Source organism: Callospermophilus lateralis, chromosome 16, assembly GCF_048772815.1.
Source record: "Callospermophilus lateralis isolate mCalLat2 chromosome 16, mCalLat2.hap1, whole genome shotgun sequence".
NCBI classification, from domain to species: domain Eukaryota; kingdom Metazoa; phylum Chordata; class Mammalia; order Rodentia; family Sciuridae; genus Callospermophilus; species Callospermophilus lateralis.
The window spans coordinates 51,514,538-51,537,209 of NC_135320.1; the positions used below are offsets into that span (position 1 = coordinate 51,514,538).

Sequence of the window (22,672 nt, forward strand, 5' to 3'; positions counted from 1 at the left end):
TTCTTAAGTGTTACACTGAGTCTGGATTTAACTGAATCTTTGGAATGTATTCTAGAAAGAATGCTGTTTTTCGTATAATTCCTATTTAACTCTGATTCCTTCATCATATAAATGCATCCAATTACCAGTAACGTGGTGGGAGCCAAACATATTTTCAGTGTATACATTTTCCTGTTGCAGGTACTGAATTCTGCAACTGCTAGTTTGAGATGAAAGCAATCATAGATAACATGTACTATAGATAACAAGCATGCTATGTTCCAGTGTCCATATGCTGTTTAGAAATCATTTCATATTTTGCTTCATATACATGTTAGACATAAAATCATATTCAGTAGAGTGCAAACTCGATGAGGACTCATGTGCATGCCATCTGGATGTATTTTTCAGTACATGGGTGTAAAGTATTTTTGAGTTACTTGATTTCTGGTTAAATAAAATTAATCATATTACTTGCAGCGTTTTGTGCTGTCTTAAGCAGGACAGAGTTCTAAATACTCACAAAGTAGTTTAAACCTGACAACTCTTTATTAAAAGAAAACTGTATTAGTATTTGAAAGCTAGATGTTATCTAAACATTAAGGGTTTTATATAGGTTTGTATTGGAGACATTAATCATTTTCTAACTACTAATCCCCTACTTTTTACTTGGAGGTTTGGTGATTTGCATAACTATTATCTGTCTTTCACTGGAAAGTACATACTACTTGATACAAGGAATCAAAAAATCCTGAGCCCTGACTTAGAATGAATATGTGCTGGTATAGAAAACTAACTCTTAAGCTATTACTATTAAGCCATATAATATTTTATCTGACAATCCCCTAGCATGCTTTACCCATAGGAGAACTTTTGAATAAAATTTCTCAAAAGAGAGCATCACAAGGGAATTATTTCTTTTTGAGTCACAGTTTCTATCTAGTATCCATTTCTCTCTGATTGACAACAGTAGGCAGATTTTCCTCTCATTGACCCCCATGACCTATTGTGACTACACTGGAGAAAAATGTTGCTTTGATGATACAGTCTCTTAGTTGCCTTGAGGATGTTAGGTTTCCATCTTGGGCTGGGTTTGTTGCTAATTTCCCTGGTATGGTAACTTGCATGGTAATAATTTTGACTAAATACTCCCTAAGAGACTGAGAGAAAACTATAAAGTAAGAAAGCAGTTTTATAAGATGGTTGTATCTTTTTTTTTTTTTTTTTTTTTTAACCCCCATAAAATGTTTGGGCTAAATAAAGCTAAGAGATTCTAGGTCTGTGGAACAGAAATCTGTCTACAGACCTTTATTTTTTGGAAGTACTGGGGATTGAACCTAGGACCTCTACATGCTATACAAGTGCTCTTTCACTTACCTACATCCCCAGCCCAATTATGAGTTTGTTTTAAATAGGGAAATTTAGCAAGCTATTACTAATAAGGAATGTCTCTGAACACCTACCTGTTTGAGCAAGGTTAAAGTGGAGGTCTCAAGCGAAGAGAAAGAGAAGGGTTCGAAGGCAGGGCCTGATGGTGCAGCTCTACCCTTGAAACTCCTAGTTCCTTACCCACAAGCCGCATTCCACTATAAGCTTCAAGGATGAGGGAAAAATGAAAGGATTGTAGCAGGTCACTGATGGACTAAAACTGAGAGCCAAAAGAAAATATTGGTTTGTTCAGTTTCCTGTAGGAGGATGCATAAAGCTGTGATACATACTGGTTCTCTTACTAGCTTTTCTCAATCAAATGAGATTTAATCGGATTTTTCAGAAGGGAAAAAAATCCAGTATCCAATCCTGTATTTTGAAACTGCAGTCACAAGGAGATGCTTTCAAAACTCTGTAAATCTGATACTAATTTAACAGAAACCAAAAAGGATCACTTTCAGCTCTGAGCTCTCAAAACCGTTTCTTCAAGGTTTTGTGGGCATCCTGGTGATTAGGTGATGAAATGCAAGTCAGATTGAGTGGAGCACACTGTCACCCAGATTTTGTGGCTCACATGTCTGTACTATTGCATGTTTTATAAGCAACCATTTACTTCCTTGTTGAAGGAGACAGTCTCCTTTTGTTTTTATTCTTCCCCCACACACTCAGGGCCGCCCATCAGGAGACGCCTTTATCCAGATGAAGTCTGCAGACAGAGCATTTATGGCTGCGCAGAAGTGTCATAAAAAAACCATGAAGGACAGATATGTTGAAGTCTTTCAGTGTTCAGCTGAGGAGATGAACTTTGTGTTAATGGGGGGCACTTTAAATCGAAATGGCTTATCCCCACCGCCATGTAAGTTACCATGTAAGTTTTTCTTGGGTCTTGGCGCTATTCTACGCTATATGCTGGTAGGTGCTTAAGCTGCTTTCATAACTTTCTGTGCCCCTGGTTCTTTCTGAGGCAGGCAAGGTGGTTACATAAGGCTTTCCCATCTGAAATCAGTAGTATCTGGTAATCATTTAAGACCTTGGTTGTGGACATCCATAATTAGAGATGCTACAAAATACCTCCTTTCAAATTATATTCTTGCTTTTCCAGTGATAAGCACTTGATTTCTGAAGCTTAGTGTGCTCCAGATAAGCACTGACTCTGGGAGGCAACCTGGCTATGTAGATATTTTAATACGCATTTAAAGGTAAAATATAAGTATGACTGGATTCTTTTTCTTTTCTTTCTTTTTCTTTCTTTCTTTTTTTTTTTTTTAATACACTAAACTTTAAGAAGGGTGATTTGATGCTTATTTTGCATTTTTAACTTTAAGCATCAAATGTATTTTGAAAATGATAACCTGGAGAGCTTTCCTATCTGTCCAGGATATCTGGAATGAGCAAGTTAGTAAAAAAAAAAAAAAAAAAAAAAAAAAACACATATATGTGTGTGTATATATATATACACTAACACACATATAAATGCGTTAATGAATTAGCCAAAGTTTCCATTGGATCACAGGATCAGTGCTTAATTAACAAGTCATGCTCTTGCTCATTGGCAACTGGGTGCAAGCCATCTGGAATCCTATTTGAGAGGAATAAGCCCTGAAATCTAGGGACCAAGTTCTTAGGAATATGTCAAAACTTGAGTCATTTTATGCAGTTTTCACCTGTAAGTAGACATACCTTCTTAAGCATGTTGGGTATGTTTAAAGAACATAGTGCTTAGAATACCATTCAAAGATAACTGAGAAATAAACTGAATTCATGTGTTTGATTCCAGTAAATTTGAGCAGTTTTAGGAGTTTCGCTTTACTTTGTACTAAATAGGAATCTATACCAATTAATCTGTTTGATAAAGAATTATTTATAGAACACTCAGTGGGGCTTAATCCTTTTTTTCCCCTTGGAATTCCTAAATGCTAATATTCTGTTTACCTGCTGCTTGCTGTTGGTGAAGAGTTGATCTTTAATGAATACAAAGTTTTGAAAATTTATGTTTGAGTCAAGAAAATCGCTTAAAGTAATCTTAGTTGTGTGTCTTCTACCAATTACCAAAAATGTCTGTAGCTTTTATGACATCCTTCTGTGACAGTCTGTCAGAAGTGAGATAAGAGAATTTCCCTACTGTTTATAGCTCAGGGTATTCTGCTGTGATATCCTTTTACTTTGGTCTTGGTGAAAAACTATTTATTACAGACTTACACATTATTTCCTCCCTTTTTCCCCCTAAGAATGGAAGAACATAGTTCAGGTGAATGCCTAATTATAAAGCAACCATAAAACTTACAGAAATTGCATGATTTTATCTTAAAGACTAATGCAGTTAACATTTTTTACTAAAGAGTTTCTTGGTAAAGAAATGTTGCAAAAGTCTCACTGATACCTTAAAATTCAGCACTTACTTTGTTAAGAAGGAACACTTTAAGGTCAATTTCATTTATGTAATCTGCACATACACACCTGATTCTCTTTTCAAAATACAAGAATAGCCATGCTTTCATTTGAGGAACGTTCACATCTTAGCAGCCTATTTTCCTCTGGTTGTCAACAATTTCTACCTTTTTTTTTTGTTTTGAAGCAGAACAGACCCAATACCATATGTTTTGTCTTATTGTTCAGAGGCATTGCTTGATAGTTTTGAAAGCAGAATATGAGCACAAACTACATAATTTTTTATAAGAGGCACCTTGATTTGCAATCTTGGTCTTTCTGTGTGTGGTCTCTTTAAGTTTTTAGGTGTCTAACATTTGATACAGTTTTTGATGAGGATTAAAGAGGCACCTGTAAGCTGAATGTGAGATCAGCATGTTGGTCTTTGGTGTATGTACCCATGTTCAACTGGTTGTCTTACTCCATAGAATTATAGAAACTCATATGAACAACAGACAATTGGAAATCATCTTAGAGATTTTCATGTGAAAAAGTTACTCTTTGGGCCCCTGCTACTGGCAAAATCTGGGGCTTCTAGATATGAAACTTAAAGTCAGGGACCCCAACTTCAGTCTGCGTCATAGTTCTCTCTTGTGTTCCCGTGCAGATGGTCTGGCTAGTTGTGCTCATCTCGTTATGTGGAAGCTAGCAGCCAGCTACCCTTCTAACTTGAGGGGATTTCTGAGTGAGAAGAAGGATAACCCAAAAATAAAGGAATTTGTGTCCCATCCCCTCCCCCCTTAAGCACCCATGGCACTGGGGATTGATCCCAGGGTTCAAGAATGCTTGAACCTCTTCACTATCACATGTGTTGAACCTCTTCATTTGCTGTTAAACCTGAGGCAGCTCTCTTCGGGGATGTTTCCCAGGTTGGGTTTATTTGTTTGTTTGGGTTTTGTCTTCTTTCTTTCTTTTTTTCTTTCTTTCTTTCTTTTTTAACAGCTAATATAGATTAGCTTCAAAGTCCACCTTCTGGGTTCCCTTTGGGGAGAACAACACAGAGGTGATCTACTCTCTTAAGGTTAGTTCACTGTGGCACAGTGTGTGCTTTGGCATAATTTGTGGTGAAGAGTGTTTTTCATAATAACCTTTTTCATTTCATGCTGTGCTGAAGGATAGATAACATCTATAGCCTCAAAAAGCAAATCGCTTGGGAAGATGTGAAGAACCTTTTTCAGTTAAAAAGTATAGATGCTACAGTGGCTCCATGGCTTTAGTACAGACATGTCTCAAAGACTCTCTCTTTGCTTATTTAGGCCTGTCTCCTCCTTCCTACACATTCCCAGCTCCTGCAGCAGTTATTCCCACCGAAGCTGCCATTTATCAGCCCTCTGTGCTTTTGAATCCACGAGCCCTGCAGCCCTCCACAGCGTACTACCCAGCGGGCACGCAGCTCTTCATGAACTACACAGCCTACTATCCCAGGTAAGGCTCTGAAGGAAGTAGAAATGAGGGACAGAAACAAAGGACTCCTTTGATAGCCAGTGTTGAGTTCACAAAAGAATATTGTCTGCCACATTGAAGGTTAGCATGGCAGGCCACAGCTTTGGGTCATATCTCTGACCAAGAAGGTTGTTTCAAGACAAACTGAAAGAAGTTTATTTTTTTTAACCATATTGGATAGCATAATCTTTTAGGTTACCTATGAATTACAACTTCGCTTTTTTACTCCTCCTATTATAGGGCTGTGAGTAGCACTAATAATCTTTGCAATAAGGTGACAATATGGAAATGAATCATAAAATAGAAAAATTTATAATGGGAACAATTATGTTTTTTAATTGATACATTATAATTATACATAATGTAGGGAATCCTTGTTACATATTCATACATGAGGGCCAGGGATATAGCTCAATTGGTAGAGTGCTTGCCTCAAAAGGCCTTGGGTTCAATCCCCAGCACCACCGAAAATAAAAAATAAAAATACAAAGCATATTCATATATGAACCTGGTATTACAACATAATTTGGCCAATATTGGGAACAGTTGTACTTTTAAGTAGCATAAACTGAACATCAACCCACAATACATGAAAATTGTTGCTTTAAATTTTCCCAGAGCCTGATTCTTTTCCCCTTAAATCTTTATTATAAACAAATCCAGAATTAAAGTACTCAATATTTTCTTAGGGTTAGTATATTTATATTTTAAGTATTTTATTCTTTTCACTGGCATTCAATTTTGGGGAGATAACATGGCATAATGGAGAGGAAATTTTCAGTCTGGAAGTTGGGAGATCTGAGTTTCATACCTTCTAACTGGGGAAAGTCACTTCACATTTATGGATCTTATAAAATAATGGGATTGCCTAAACTTTTGGAGTCCCTTTCAGGTCTTTGCTTGTGATTCTAACTTGGTTATGTAAGGAATGACCTCTCATTTTTTCAAATTATTTTTCAAAAAAGAAAAGGTAAAAAGTATCTATTTGGCCAGTGACATTTTTATTGATGTAAAATTTTAGTTTGGCATAAACAATAATCAAAATTTTTAAAAAGCCATTTATACCAAGATTTTCTTTCTTTCTTTCTAAGCTAGTTAGACTGCATGTTTCAAGTACATGTATGAATTTGTAAGTGAGGTTTTGAATAAATGGCCTGGAACAAATCCACTGATCCCTATAGTTGCATTTATTTTCCTTCTTCCTCCAGTATATTGTTTTTTATTTGGGAGCAAGAACTTTAGGGCTACCTAATAGTCCCCTTTAGTTACATTCATTTATTTCATGAGAAGTTTTCAAACATCAGTAGTATTGAAAATATTTGTTCTACTGGTGAAGAATAGGAAGAAAGTCATGATAGTTGTCGTCTGGTTGCATTAAAAAGGTTCAGAAGCATGAGTAACTGTTCATGGTTGAGTTCTGAGCCAGGCATCTGGCCCAACATCAATCTCTCATCTTCTCTGGACTCTTGAGATAATTACTTGATGCTAGTGGGCCCTGGCTATGAGGAACATCTTTGTCTACCTTTCTTATATCATCAGAGTGTCAGGGGTGGAATGCATTGTGCTTCTGAGCGCCTTGTGCTGTTCTTGTGCCTACAGTGCATTTGCAGAGTGTTTGGTTCCATCACTGACTCACTATCTGGGCCTTGTCACAAGGAGGAAACTGTTAAAAATGAGACCATGAGTCTGGAAGCCCCAAAGGCAGGAGGAAATGTCATTTATGGATTAATCACTTCTGTAATTTTGGGCTCCTTCCTGTAGATTTTTTTTTCAACTAGTAGTTATAAAGATTATAATGTGCCCGTTATTAAGTCTGAGAATGCGAGAATGTAGAGGCACAATGAGTGAAAGACTGTTTCATACACCTGCATGTGCACTTTTAAGAACTGCACTGTCCACATTCCTTTTTTTGTCATTGTTTTCAGGGAATGGGAGGGGAGTGTGCTGAGGATTGAACTCCTTGGTACTCAACCACTGAGCCACATCCCCAGCCCTATTTTATATTTTATTTAGAGACAGGGTCTCACTGAGTTGCTTAGTGCCTTGCTATTGCTGAGGCTGGCTTTGAACTCGAGATCCTCCTGTCTCAGCTTCCCAAGCTGCTGGGATAACAGGCATACGCCACCACCGTGACATGTCATTGTTTTTAAAACTTGTTATTATATCTACCCTAGGGAAAGAGGGTACAATTGTTTGTTTGTTTGTTTTAATTCTGTCTAGATTTACATGACCGTAGAGTGTGTTTTGACATATTATACATACATGGAATATATAACTTATCCTAATTAGGATCCCGTTCTTGTAGTTGTACATGATGTGGAGTCTCACTGGTCATGTATTCCTCTATGAACATAGGAAAGTTATGTCTGATTCATTCTGTCTTTCCCATTTCCATCCTCTCCCTTTCCTTCATTTCCCTTTGTCTAATCCAATAAACTTCTTGGTATCTCATTCTTATAACTTTTTTATAACATCCCCAAAGTAAAAATACCTCAGAATTTAAGTTTGTTTATTTCTAGATATCCAAACTTTAAATATTCCTCTGTGAACCAAAGCTCATATTTATCTTTAAATACATATATTTCTGTAGAAGTGGAATTTTTGAATTGAAGGTCATGTGTGTTTAAGCTAACACTTACCAGTAACTCTTAATGTGTTTTACTATTTTAACTTATGTTTCCCCAATTCTATTGAAATTATCGGCACAAATATATGAAATTAAATAAGCATGAGGTCTATATGCTCTTAGTTATATTATAAAAATCTGGCAAAAAATGTTTTAAAGATATTTTGCAATGCTTGGGATCAAACATGCCAACCAAGCACTCTACTCCTGAGCTACAGCCCAGCCTGGAGTAATTTAAGAAGCAAATTCTAAAAACAAAATATTTAATTGTTTTGGCATAACAACAACATTTTTTAATCTGATGTGGCAGTAGGGCTATTTGAGGCTTTTGAAAAAGTTTGTAAATTTTCAAGTGTATTTATGCCTATTCTTTGATAGGTAGGAACCTTTTGAGAGGAACCTAGGTTTAAAAAGAAAACAAAACGGGATATTAATCAATACCTCTGGGGCTACAGGTGCTTGCCTGCCATATGCAGGGCCCTGGGTTCTATTCCCAGCACAATAAATAAATAGGCAACAGAAGTCATTTATCTGGATACTGGGGATTGAACCTAGGACCTGGTGCTTGACTCCAGCCTTAGCTACAAACCTAGCCCCTACACTAAAATTTTTAAATTCTCACCCTTTTGTGGGAGTTTGGTGCTACTGACACTGAATCCAGGGGCCCTTACCCACTGAGCCACATTCCCAGCCCTTTTTAAATTTTTTTTTAAATTTTGAGACACTGTCTAACTAAGTTGCTTAGGCTGGCCTTTAACTTGCAATCCTCCTGCCTGTCTTCCAAGTCACTGGCATTATAGATGTGCACCCCACAATTTTTTAATAAAATATGTCAATTTAACATCAGATTAATTCAGTATGATGTGCTCACAATAACGAATATGTTCACTTAAGTGATCATTACTTTAAAATATAAAAATGCTAATGTATTTTGCAGGTTTGAAAAAGTGGTTATTTTAAAATGATTTTTAATTATTTGAGCTATTTAACTTTCAGTTTAAATGAGTAAACTCTGAGCATTTTCTACATGCACTGTATTGGAAGTATCATAGTTAATAAAAATGTGGACTCTGGTGTAAAGTGGCTGGCAGAATTTGCACCTGTGCAAAGTCAGTGGCATAAGGACTCCTACAGCCTGAGGTGGAGGGGCTTTGTCTCTATTTTGTCTCTTCTAACTTGTTGTGTTCAAAATTTGGAAGATAAGCTCAGTAGTGACATTGCTCTGAGATATAGTACCTTGAGTTTACTTGAGGAATATTTAAGGAAAAGATATGATACAAAGAATGCTTTTCATCTTATTTTTAAATAAATTAGCAGTCTGAATGTGTGACTCTTACAACAGCATCTTGAAGAGCAAATAAAATTACCGCACATGTGACTCAAGTGGTTTTCTTTTCTCCTTTCCCTTGGAGAAGAAGGTTTCAGTTCCCAAGTGACCATGGCTTAGCCAAGATCCAGAAGAATTAGAGAGGGCATCCGTTGATGGCCACCCTGCTTGTCACTCCAGATGAGAGAGATAATAGCCCAACTTTTCTCTCCCATCACACCAAGTCCTACCTTTTATTCTGACCTATCATTTTTCTTAGAAAAGAATATTGTTTTCATCAATGCTGTAGCACAGGTGAGAAACACTGCTTCTTCAAACATGAATTACTATAAATGTCTTGCATGTGACTGTTGCCTGGTCTTTTGTAGCACACTGTAAATAATGACAAGTAATGTCATCTTGAGTCGGCAAAGGGAGCAAGCAAACTTTGACTTTTTTTCCCCCATGAATGATGCTTTGCTCACATGTTTATATGAACAACTTACTATGGGGGAAAATATTTTCTTAGGATAAACATTTCTTATAAAATCAGCTTATTTTTACATAAGCAATGAATATGTATAGTTAATAATACTGATGCATTTTATGGTCTTTGGTTTATAACACTTTATTGTATTCTACTTTGAAATTTTTTACAAATAAATGGGAAAAAAAACAAGCATCTGAAAGATGCCTTTATTTTGTATTTTGAATCCTTATCTTGTTTATGATTTTTTTTTTTGAGGTATTAAGGATTGAATCTAGGATTACATATATAAGCAAGCACTCAAGCGACTTAGCTACATCCCCAGCCCCACCATTTTTTTTGAGTACATGAATCTTGATAAGTTGTTGAGTCTGGGCTTCAACTTGCAATCCTCTTGCCTCAGCCTCCCAAGTCACTGGTTGGGATTTCAGGCATACACCACTGCACCTGGCATTATTTTCTTTACTACTACTTTGTCTATTTCTTTTCCTATCTGCCTTTTAGTTTTTCTGGTGCTAGGGATTGAACCCACTGCTCATGCATGCTAAGCATAGCTTTACCATTGAGATCCCCAAGGTCCTATAAATTTGATCGATTAATTGATTCATTGGTGCTGGGGATTGAACCTAGAGGCAATCTACCACGGAGCTACATCCCCATTTCTTTTTTTTATTTTATTTTTAAGTTGTAGATGAACATACAGTATCTTCTTCTTCTTCTTCTTTTTTTTTTTTTTAATGTGGTGCTGAGGATCGAACCCAGTGCCACACACATTTGAGGCAAGTGCTTTACCACTGAGCTACAGCCCTAGCCTCTCAGTTCTTTTATTTTGTAGGAGTGTCAACTCTGTTATGGAGGTTGGCCTTGAACTTTTAATCCTCCTGCTTAAGCCTCCCAAGTTGCTGAGATATAGGCGTGTACCATCATTCCAGGCACTATGTTGTCTTTTAAACCATCTCTCTATTTCACCAAAATAAAAATATCCTCAATTAGAAAACATTTTTTTTCATTTGAGTTCAAAATAATCAGTAAGCTACCTGGAAATGGCTAATGTTAACCAATAAACTGGAAAAGGGTTGCTTCTAGAGATAGGTTCTGATTTGTTGGGAGAAAATGGTATGGGTGTGATTATCTTAACTTTTGTGAATGTGCTTCTTTGAAAATTGTCATCTTCTATACTTTGCCCAGGAACATAAATTTCCTTGGATCAGCTGGGCCATGGTATATACCTATAGACTCAGCTGCTCTGGAAGCTGAGGTAGGAGTATCACTTGAGCCTAGGAGCTGCAGACTAACCTGGACAGTTTAGATCCTGACTCAAAAAATAAACAAAAAAGGTCCATGGAATACAGTGTTCTTTTATTGTTTCTTAAATTTTTCATCAACATAATACTTTCAGAGTTACTCTCCTGCCCCTCAAACCTCTAAGGATCACTTGGGTTATCATTTTGTACTTTCCATTGAGCAACAGGACTTATTATAATTTGTTGTACAGGAATTCATTTTCAAATAACAAATTGCTGGAGCAATCTTTAAGTAGACAGATTTGTATTTACAACACAATATGATGATAACTAGTATGTGGTTTATTTTATTTTTTATAGGTTGAATGTAATTGGAATAAATTTATTACTTACCTGACTTTTTCTGTGGTACATAAATTCATAAGTTGGGTTCAATAGTTGTTTGGTTTTTTGGAGGATTTCTTTTTTTTGTTTCAAAATGGTTTTCTGGGATTTTTTTTTTTTTTTTTTAAATCAGGGATTGAACTCGGGGGCACTCAACCACCGAGCCACATCCCCAGTCCTATTTTGTATTTTATTTAAAGACAGTGTCTCACTGAGTTGCTTAGCACCTCCCCATTGCTGAGGCTGGCTTTGAACTCGTGATCCTCCTGTTTCAGCCTCCCAAGCTGCAGGGCTCATAGGTGTATGCCACCACACCTGGCTCCAAAATATTTTTTTATGTTTGTTGGTTACTTACACTTTTTCCAAGCAGTATGTGCACATGCCTGAAGAATCTTATAGATTCTATCAGGAGAACTTACAGAAATCCAGGATTCACATGTAGCAGTGAGTACAGAGAGCTTCACTATTAAATTTATGGAGAGTGTTGAAAATTTAACTTCTTTGAGGATTTTTTTTTTTTTTTAGAGAGAGAATTTTTAAATATTTTTCTTCTTTAGTTTTCGATGGACACAACATCTTTATTTTTATTTTTATGTGATGCTGAGGATCAAACTCAGTGCCCTGCGCATGCCAGGCGAGCGCACCACCGCTTGAGCCACATCCCCAGCCCCAATATCTTTATTTTTTATGTGGTGTTGAGGATCGAACCCAGTGCCTCATGCATAGTAGGCGAGCGCTCTACCTCTGAGCCCCAGCCCCTTGAGTTTTTATTTTAGATGAAACTTAGTGGGAGATCTCCACATGAATATTAAGATGTCCATGAACCTTTATTTTATTTTTATTTATATGTGGTGCTGAGGATCGAACCCAGTGCCTCATACATTCCAGGCCAGCGCTCTACCACTGAGCCACAACCCCAGCCCTCCACATGAATATTGACTCCAGGTTTACACTAGCAAGGATCGAAACAGTGTTTCTCCACTAATTTTCCAAATATGCAACCTGTAATACTAGCATGTTTATAAATGTTAGTGAAAAGGTCCATGCAGTAAGTTTGCAAAGCAGTGGGAATCAGCTTGCTTTCTGTAGGACTTCTCAGAGCATTCCGTATTAGTAGAGTATCCTCAGTCATTCAGAGGAGATAACACAATTCTCTCATTTTCTCTTAAACTGTTTCTGTAACAAGAAAGGTAATGCTTGCATCTTCTTGTCTCTAGGGAAATACAGCAAGTCTCAAATTCTTAATATTGTCAAATGTGACTATCTTTAGTTTGGGAAGTCTCCTGATAGCATTCATTAGTGTTAGTGAAGTCATCTTTTTGTTTTTTTCAGGGAAATGGAATTTTTTTTCTACATTGTGTTTCAAAAAGTTTTTACCTAAATATGTAGAGGAACATTAAGGACTGCTGTGGAGGAAGTCTTAGACAAGCTCATAATATTCACTCATGTGTTTCATTCAGCAGTTTCTTAACATGCACTCAGTGTGCCTTACCAAAGGAACCTTGGCAGTGGTTCCAGGTAATCCATGTCTTTACAGCCATGATGTTCTCACAGGTTTCTGAATGTAAACATGTGGAAAAGCCCCTCTTGTATTGTTTTCATTTTGGCTTCAACTCATCTCCCAGGCCACTGGTCCTTTGTCTGTTCAGGCAACCCCAGGAGGGGTTTCTCCCTCAGTTCAGGCACAGTCTCTTTGTTCACTTACTTGATGTGGTACAGTCTCTCTAGTACTCAGCCACCTTTGAACTCAGTGTTTTGTTGAATTCATTTTGGGTCTAACTGTTTTGTTCCTTTTTAGGAACAAAATTATCAAAAATGATAATTTGTGAACTTATATAGCTTTTGAGTAGACGTAACTTTATTGGCACCTTTCATAGGTGAGACATTAATATTCTGGCACTGAAGAATCATTAACTTAGAAGTACAATGAAGGTTGCTAGCACAGTGGCTTACACCTGTAATCCCAGCTACTGAGGAGGATGAGGCATGAGGATCACAATTTCAAGTCTAGCCTGAACAACTTAAACAGTCTTTTTTTTTTTTTAGTTGTTGGTAGACATTTATTTATTTATTTAATATATGGTGCTGAGAATCCATCCCGCTCATGCAGTGCCTCATGCATGCCACGCAAGTGCGCTACCGCTGAACCACTAGACACTTAAAAAAAATAATAAAAATGAGGGCCGGAGCTGTGGTCAATGGCAGAGCGCTTGCCTAGCCTGCATGAGGCACTGAGTTCCATCCCTACCACATAAAAATAAAAAAATAAAATAAAGGTATTGTGTCCATCTACAACTAAATAATAATAATAATAATAATGTGCCAGGCGCAGTGCCTCGCACTTGTAATCTCAGCAACTCGAGAAGCTGAGGCAGGAGGATTGCAAGTTTGAAGCTAGCCTCAGTAACTTCGTGAGCCCTTAAGCAACTCAGTGAGAACCTGTCTCTAAATAAAATACAAAATGGGGCTGGGGATGTGGTTCAGTGGCCAAGTGCCCCTGGGTTCAATCCCCAGATCATCTTCTTCATCTTCCTCCTCCTCATTATCATCTTAAATGGCAGAAGATGTAGTTCTGTTCTGGAGGTCAATCTCCAGTACTAAGCAGAGGGGTAAAATGGAGATAAGAACCTACAATAATGACTAATAATTGAACATAAAGATTAGATTGTGTTACTGATAGTCTTATTTTAATGAAGTAATTTATGTTCTTAAGAAAATTTTGTATTTGAATTGTTTTTCTACTGCCTAATTTTATAACAGCTTTTATTGAAATAATTTGATAAGATTGACCTTTTATTGTGTGGGAATGAACCCAGGGCTCCACGCATTATAGGTAGCCCTCTAACACTGAGTCATACATCCCCAGCACAAAAATCAATTAATTTTTAATGTTTATTGGTTTATAGTATACTTGTTGAGTGTGATGATAATTTTAGAATAATCTTACAATCTAACTTTTAGATAACTAAGAGTTTGATTTTAGAATATTCTATCATCCCACAAAGAATCTTGTGCCCATGAGGAAATCTCACTTGCTGGGCTGGGATTGTAAGTGCTGGGAATTGAACCCAGGTCCTTGCATGTGCCAGGCAAGCACTCTGCCACTAAGCCATGTCTCCCACTCCTAAATAATATTCAAGTGATGAGTTTATTCCATGTTTAGTTTATGCATTCATCATTTGGTGACATTTGGAATTGTTTATGCCTTTTGGCTGTTAATACATAAAGCAACTGTGAATGTGCGTATTCAAGTTTCTCTGCGAACAAATGTTTCTGGTTTTCTTTGGTACATAGAGAGATTTGGTGGCCCATTTATTAACTCCATTTAACTTTTAGAAAGTGCCAAATTCTTTTTCCAACTGACATCATCATTTTACATTGCTACCTGCAACGTATACGAAGTCTAATTTCTTTTCATCCTTCCTTATTATCTTTTATTTTGGTCATTTTCATAGATGCAGAATTATTGTTTTGATCTTTGTTTTCTTAAATGACTTGATTTTTAGCATCTTTTTATATGCTTATTAACCATTTAAAGATCATCTTTGGAGAATTGTTCAAATTCTTTGCATGTTTTAAAACCAGATTTTTTTTTTAAGATGTTTATTTTTTGGAATTAGGAATTGAGTCCAGGGTACCGAGCTCCATCACCAGTCCTTTATTTGTGTGTTTTTGTTTTTTGAGTTAGAGTTTCACTAAGTTGCTCATGCTGGCCTCAAACTTGTGATTCTCCTGTTTCAATTGCCAGAATCACTTGAATTTTTAGGCGTATACCATCACATTTGACAGGAGTTTTTTTGATTGCAAAATTTCTTCACATATTTTAAATATGAAATGCTATAAGATATGATCTACAAATATTTTCTCTCAGTTTGTAAGTTGTCTTTTCATTTTATTATTGGTGTCTTTTATAACATAAATTTTGGGGCTGAGGATATAGCTTAGTGGTAGAACACTTACCTAGCAGAAGCAAGGCCCTAGGTTCAATCCCAGTTCTGAAAAAAAAAAAAATTAAGTTTAATAAAGATTATTTCTGCCTATCTCACTTTTGGTGTCATATTTAACTTTGTGCCACAAAAATTTACTACTATATTTTCTTGAAAGTGTTTCTTATATTTAGCTCTATAATTCAACTTAATTTTTTTTTTTTTTTTTTTGGTCAGTAAATTCACTCTTTTATCTGTGGATACTTCTTTGTTCCAGCACCATTTATTGAACTGAACTTTGTTGTTTTGTTTTTCTTTGGTGCCAGGAATCAAACCTAGGACCTAGTGCTTAGCGCATTCTAAGTACTCTCCCTACCACTGATGTACAAGCCCAGCCTGAGTACCACTTACTAAAAAGAGTATTCTTCTCACATGAAATTGCATTTGAATACTTGTCAAAAATAACTGACCATTGAGTGCTGTGGCACACACATTACAGGATTACATGCCTGTAATCCCAGTGGCTTGGGAGGCTGAAGCAGGATGATCACCCCAGCAAAATCGAGGTGCTAAACAACTCAGTGAGACCCTGTCACTAAATAAAATACAAAAAATAGGGCTGGGGATGTGGCTTAGTGGTTGAGTGCTCCTTAGTTCAATAGCCAGTACATAACCCCCACCCCTACCCCCCACCAATCAATTGATCAAGAGTGTAAGGGTTTCTGTTTTCTCAATTCTGTTCCATTGATACATATGCCTATCTTCACACTAATACCACAACGTCTTGATTGTTGTAGCTTTGTAGTAAGATTTGAGTTTGGGAAATGTTTCGTCTTACTTTTGGTCTTTTTCAAGAGAGTTTTCTATTTTGTCTTTCTATTCTGTTTTTTAAATAAATATATTTTAGCTTTGTTCAGCCTTATCAAAATTTGCAAAATAAAAAAGCCAGTTGCAAATTTTTTTCTTTTTGATTTTTCCTATGTATGTGCATGTGTGTGTGATGCTACTGGGAATCAAACTCAGAGCTTCATGCATGGTATGTAAGCCCTCCTGCTAGTTATAATTTTGATAATTACAGCATGAATCTGTAGACCACTTTGGAAGGTGTGGCCATTTTAACAATACTAAGTTTTCTGTTCATGAACATGAACTTTTTTAGTTGTTGATGGACATAATACCTTTATAAAGTGATACTTTGTGAATTTAGATGTACACATTTTGCACTTTTAAGCTTTTTTTCCAGGTATGTTGTTATTGTTGCTGCTATTGTAAATGGACTTATTTTCTTAGTTTTTCTTGTTGTAGTGTATAGAAATGCAATTGACCTGTATTTCGTATTGATCTTGTATTTTGTTAACTTACTGAAAGGGTTTATTATAGTAGCATTTTAGTAAATTCCTTTCGATTTCCTATATGCAAGTTCATATTTGTCTCTTGTTTGTATTCTATAAATTACTCATTTTTGCTTACCAGTAATTCATCAAAAAAAAAAAAAAAAAAAAAAAACCTTGGAGTTTAGGATTTAAGTTGCTGAAAAATTTTTGATCCCTATCAGGCAGGTATATTGCATACTTGATTTTCTTTATGATTCCTTGTATATAGCAGCTAATATTTATTGTGAAAAATAAGTGAGGAATTCAAGTTGTATTTAAGCTTCATCAGTATGTGCTACTTTGGAAGCTAAATAATTGTCCTTTATAAGCTTAAGTCTCTGGTTGTATAAGTTTTATCTTTTGTTTTTAATCTTGAGTGTATTCTGAGGGTACTAGAGACCCTAAGCTTATAGATCTGTAGGCAAAGGTAATAGAATAAGCCAGGACAATGCCATAAAAATTAATGAATTAGAGTCAGGCATGGAGGCATATACCTGTAATCCCAGTGACTTGGGAGGCTGAGGTAGGAAGATCACAAGCCCAAAGCCAGTCTCAGCAACTTAGCAAGGCCCTAAGTAACTCGGCAAGACCCTGTATCTAAATAAAATATAAAGAAGGCCTGGGGATGTGGCTCAGTGGTTAAGCACCCCTGGGTTCAATCCCCATTACCAGAAGAAAAAAAAGAAAAGAAAAAGAAATTAATTAGTATGCTAAGGAAATGACCAGATTTTCATATCTTACATGGAAAAGTCTGAGTAACTAGTAATGAAATATGTGTAGAGCAAATAAGATCTTTGAATGGTAGTGGTTGTATAGAAGAATAATGTTGAAGTTGAGAAATCTGGGTGGTTCTTCTAGTTTGGCAAAGAGCTAATTGGTTGTGTTCAGTTAGGAAATTATTTAACTTTTTTTTTTTCTTTTTCCTCTGGCACTGGGTATTGAACCAAGAAACTTAACTATGTTAGGCAAGTGCTCTAACACTGAACCATGACTTCATTTCTATTTCTACCTCTGTAAAAAATGAGAGGAGGTATGGCTGATGATTGCCAATCCTATGCCAACCCAAAATTCAACATTCCCTCTGTCTGAAGCCTCTTGGGTATACATTCGTTAACTTAGAATCTCTAACAGTAATTGTCAACCTTGGTTTCCATAGGGATTGCTTGAACTGCTTTACATTAATGCCTTGTTTTGCTTCTCTTCAGTTTATAATTCTTAATTTGGTTCGGAAGACTCTTAGGTATAAAAATCTCCTGAAGTGATTCTAATTTACAAATAAAATTAAGGGCCACTGCCTCAGAGACTTAAAAGTTCAGAACAGTTTTGATGTCAGGTAATATTTTTGAGTTTCCATTACTTTACAAATGATGAAATAGACATAGTAATGAGTAGGAAGAGGGAGATGGCATGGTATTTTATTTTTATTTGATAGGTTAAATCATTGTATCTGAAAAACAATTCTGTGAAACTACAAAGATGGTAACCATTCCCATTTAGCAGACAGGAAGTTGAATTTAGAAAAGTTAAGCTGCTCTAGGTTACTGTGCTTATATGGGGAGTGTTGGTTTAGAGGCACATTCATATTTAACTCATCTGTTCAAATTATGTAAGATACTTGAAAAGATTTTTAGTGCCTCCCATTTTGTGTTTGTCTTTGAAATGGGATAATACCTAGTTAGGAAGAGGAATGGGAGGTAATGGGAGTCTATATTATTCTTTAAGCCTGTGACTTGTAGGAGTAAAAAGTCCCTGTGTATATTTTAAATTACAGTTATCTGGCCACCAGTTGTGATAGAAAGCAGATAGAGTGGGGGGCAGTGTAAAGTTAATTGTGAGAGTAGCATAGTGATTGCTGGGGTTGCCACATGAAGTTAGGTGTTCACTTGGTTGTGTTCCTTAGAGGTAACTGCTGCAGGTAACACCAGGAGGACCCATTAAACATTATTCTCTTGTTAATGGTGACTATTTTAGTTTGTTATGTATCCCTTCCAACTCCTCCCATCTCTCATTTTTAAAAATCCTGTTGAAATAAATAACTAATAGATGCTATCCTCCTTTGCTTTGCTGTATTATTGTTTTGCTGCATATTTGCTTGTGTATATATAGGTAGAACAGTCTATTCTTTGGAGCAATCATTTGGATACTTTTCTCTGGTTATGGTTCCTTTTAGTCCTTTGTAGTCATGCCTTAGTATTCCTGATAACTAGCCAGTTAATCATCAGTGAGCTGGGCTTTGGAAGTGGTACTTTGTGGTTGAGCAATTGTGAAGGCTTAATACTCTCCTTCCTCTCCTTTTAAGAATCTGAGAGATTTGGGAAAGCCCTGCATTTAACTCTGCATTAACCTCACTGCCTTTCAACTCTTGGCTTTTGCAAAAATGTGAGACAGAACTGCCGTGGTGCTCTTACCTGTCTTAGGAAAGATAGCTCTGAGAAGCATAAGAAGGATCACCTTAAAGTCCATTTCCTTAAGTAACTAATGTTTTTAGAGTAAATATTCAACATTGTCTGTTCCTGTTGGTTCACTGTGCTTTCTCTTCCTTTAGCCCCCCAGGTTCGCCTAATAGTCTTGGCTACTTCCCTACAGCTGCTAATCTTAGCGGTGTCCCTCCACAGCCTGGCACGGTGGTCAGAATGCAGGGCCTGGCCTACAATACTGGAGTTAAGGAAATTCTTAACTTCTTCCAAGGTTATCAGGTCAGTAGCTTGAAGAAGAAAAATTCTCAGTGCCCTTATTATTTACATTTGCTTTGTCTAAAGAATATAGCCAGGAAAGAAACAGATTCTCTGAAACTCTCATGTATATATGTGCTAATGGATTTACTTATGAAAGCAAATAGATCCAGAGTTAGTGTCTAGGAACTGAGTTCAAATTCATCCTCTTGACAAGATTAAGGCTTTTCTATGCCGTCTTAATTCTTTCTATTTAATCTATTGGTTTTTGTTTGTTTTGTTTTTTAAAGACTTAGCTACTTCGAGAAACTCTTCAGGGAACATAGCAGTACAGTATTTTCATCAGGAATTGGATTGGTCAAGGAGGCATTTTCTGAGAAGTTGGGTGTCAAATCCTTGATTTATAGAGAAAGCATTTGGGCTGGGATGTAGCTCAGTGGTAGAGTACTTGTCTAACAAGCATAAGGCCTGGATTCAATCCCCAGCATTTTCAAAAAAAGCAAAAAAAAAAAAAAAAAAGCACTTAAACATGGAATTTAAAGTTAAGTATTTAAAAGTGATCAGTCTGGTACCTAATCTGGGTGGGAGGGGATACTGCCTAACCTATTGGAGAGCCTCAGTGGGTCCTTAGAATGAGTTTTGGGGTAATCTGTGAGTCTTTCATTGGATGATCTGCTATTAATTCTAGTGAGGCTGATATTTCCTCTTATCAAGCTTTTTCTATCTCTTCCTGTGTCCATCAGCTATTCTCTGGCTTAAACTAAAGAATGAGGTACTTTTTGGCAAGAGCTCTTAACAATGACAAAATTTGCTCATTTCCAACTCATCTGGGCAGATACCTTTCCTTTCTCAAATCATGTAATTACCTAAAGCTTGAATCCCCTTTCCTGCATTGTCTAAAAATAAATAACTTGCACTAGCAAAAAGTTGTCTTTTCTTCCTGGAGCCAAACTTAGTTGGATTCTTCTAAGTTGAAAAACTGTTATGCAGAATAGTTAAATCCTTAAATAGCCCTGGAGCTTTTGCAGCACAGCACGTAAGGGCTATGTATGTGTCTGCAGAGGCTGTTTCATCCTTAGGATGGGTTTACAAGTTGTGATCTATGAGTCATAGAGGATTGTGATCTGAGCTAAAATGACTGATGATGCTATGGGCCCCAAACCTACCAAGTCACCACAATTGTCTTAAGGGCTTTAACGTATCAGAAAATATTCTTTGCAAGTAAAGAAAATCCATGAATGATAACAAAAGACTGAATGAAAGTGGACAAAAGTTATCTTTTATTACTGCCTGGCTTAGCACATTCTTGCCTAGAATAAAAGTAAGATTCTTACTCATTCTTATTCTAGAAATAAGTTGTTTTTTTGTTTTTTTGTTTTAGAGTTAAGTAGATACTTCACCCTTCCCTAAAAAATTATGATGGTTTAAGGAGGGTCTTGAAAGGGTAATAATGTTACTTTAAAACTATATCTGGTTCATTAGATTGAGAAACTTTTACCAGAAATTTATTGACCAGATAGTTTTAAGCTCATAGAGGAAACATTTTATTTATTTTTTCTTTTTTTGGGGGGTGGGGTACCAGGGATTGAATTCAGGGGCACTTGATCACTGAGTCACATCCCTAGCCCTATTTTGTATTTCATTCCCTAGCCCTATTTTGTATTTCATTAGAGACAGGGGTCTCACTGAGTTGCCTAGTGTCTTCTGCCTTTTTATTTGTTGTTTCCTGTTCTCAGTTATTCAGGTAACAGCCAGTCTCTATAGATTCCAGATTTATTTGATTTGGCTTCGTCACAAGACAGTAAAATTAGCGGATGACTTAAGAAGAAAATTGTTAAGTGTAATCTGTGTTTATCTTTACAGTACACTTATCACTGTTGTTGGTTTAATGGGGGGTTTTAATTTTATTTCTGGTTATGACTAAACTTACATAATTTTTCATGATAATTGTATTTATATACATTAGCAAATACCAAGGAAATAATTGAGTAAATGACATTCATTGATGGTCTCTGATTCTGTTATTTAAAAGAAGGTAGAACTTGATGTAATAACGGCATATATCATTTTATAAATACATTATCATTCAAGATAAACTTTTGAACAGTTTTTCCCCCAAATTTCTTCCATAATTCCAGCTTTGTGTTTTCCATAACTTCATTTGGGTTGGGAGCTAAAAAACCAGAAAGAGGAAAGATTTACAAAAGGGAAGGAGTTCTGATGGTTAAAGCATATATTGGAGTGGGTTCTGCTATCATGTCTGCTTCCTTATAAAGTTAAGCCACCTGAGTTAGGTCTATTTTAATAAATGAGAACAAAATTCTGAAGACAACACATAATGAAAATATTTGTTAATGAGGGTGTCATTCTGATCAATATCGTCAGCTTATATGTGTTTTAGTGGGTGGACCTCTTGTTCTGAAAATGACTCTCAAGTATCTCTATGTAATTCCTTTAACTTTTTTCCTTTGCTCTTAGCATTCCTTTTGCTATTAATGGCTTTGCATTTCAATCAGTGCTGGTTTTCATTTCTCCACAAAGTAATAACTTTAGTCAATGTCTCTGGATCACTCATTACTAAGATTTTTACTTGGTGCTCAACTAAGAGAGTAAGATTGATATTTTAATTATATTCAGTACTATTTTAAATTCATTAGGTTATTGGGAGATATTGAGTACTGGGCTTATTATAAAATGCCTTGCAAATTATTGGTGCTTTATTATATGATATCCAGTCATACTTAAAGTATCATGGAAGTTACTGCTCACAAAATCTGAAGGTTTGGTCTCCAAACAAAACTTCCATGACACTTTGTTGGTAGATATATTTGGTTGAAATAGTAACCATCCATAGTGACAGCATGTCCATCTTTTGATCTTTTTTGTTTTGACTTGCATTTTAGTATGCAACCGAGGATGGACTTGTACACACAAATGACCAGGCCAGGACTCTACCCAAAGAATGGGTTTGTATTTAAGGGTCCCAGCAGTTAGACCATCCTCAGAAAAGAAGGTAAGGCTTTATGACACACAATGTAAATTGTTATAAAGGACCAAAGAGAGAGGCCAAGTATCTGAAGGTGTTTTAGGAGTCAAAGGAGAGTTGTTTTCTTCTTCTTCTTCTTCTTCCTCTTCCTCTTCCTCTTCCTCTTCCTCTTCCTCCTCTTCCTCTTCCTCTTCTTCATCTTCTTCTTCCTCTTCCTCTTCTTCTTCTTCCTCCTCTTCCTCTTCTTCCTCCTCTTCCTCCTCTTCCTCTTCCTCCTCTTCCTCCTCTTCTTCTTCCTCCTCTTCCTCTTCTTCTTCCTCCTCTTCCTTTTCCTCCTCTTCTTTCTCCTCCTCCTCCTCCTCTTCTTCTTCTTCTTCTTCTTCTTCTTCTT

At 36.4% G+C, this 22,672-nt stretch overlaps 1 protein-coding gene across 3 annotated transcripts in view; it reads left to right on the plus strand.

Annotated features, from left to right (window-relative positions):
- Positions 1-22,273, plus strand: part of Esrp1 (epithelial splicing regulatory protein 1) — a 48,739-nt gene extending 26,466 nt beyond the window's left edge. For 2 of the 3 annotated variants that reach the window (XM_076835872.1, XM_076835873.1), the window contains exons 12-15: positions 2,077-2,275; positions 5,091-5,259; positions 19,169-19,319; positions 22,199-22,273. In XM_076835872.1, coding sequence (XP_076691987.1) covers positions 2,077-2,275; positions 5,091-5,259; positions 19,169-19,319; positions 22,199-22,273 — 594 coding nt within the window. The remainder of the gene's footprint in view (positions 1-2,076; positions 2,276-5,090; positions 5,260-19,168; positions 19,320-22,198) is intronic. The other variant, XM_076835874.1, reaches the window with a different exon arrangement.
- The last annotated feature ends 399 nt before the right edge of the window (positions 22,274-22,672 follow it).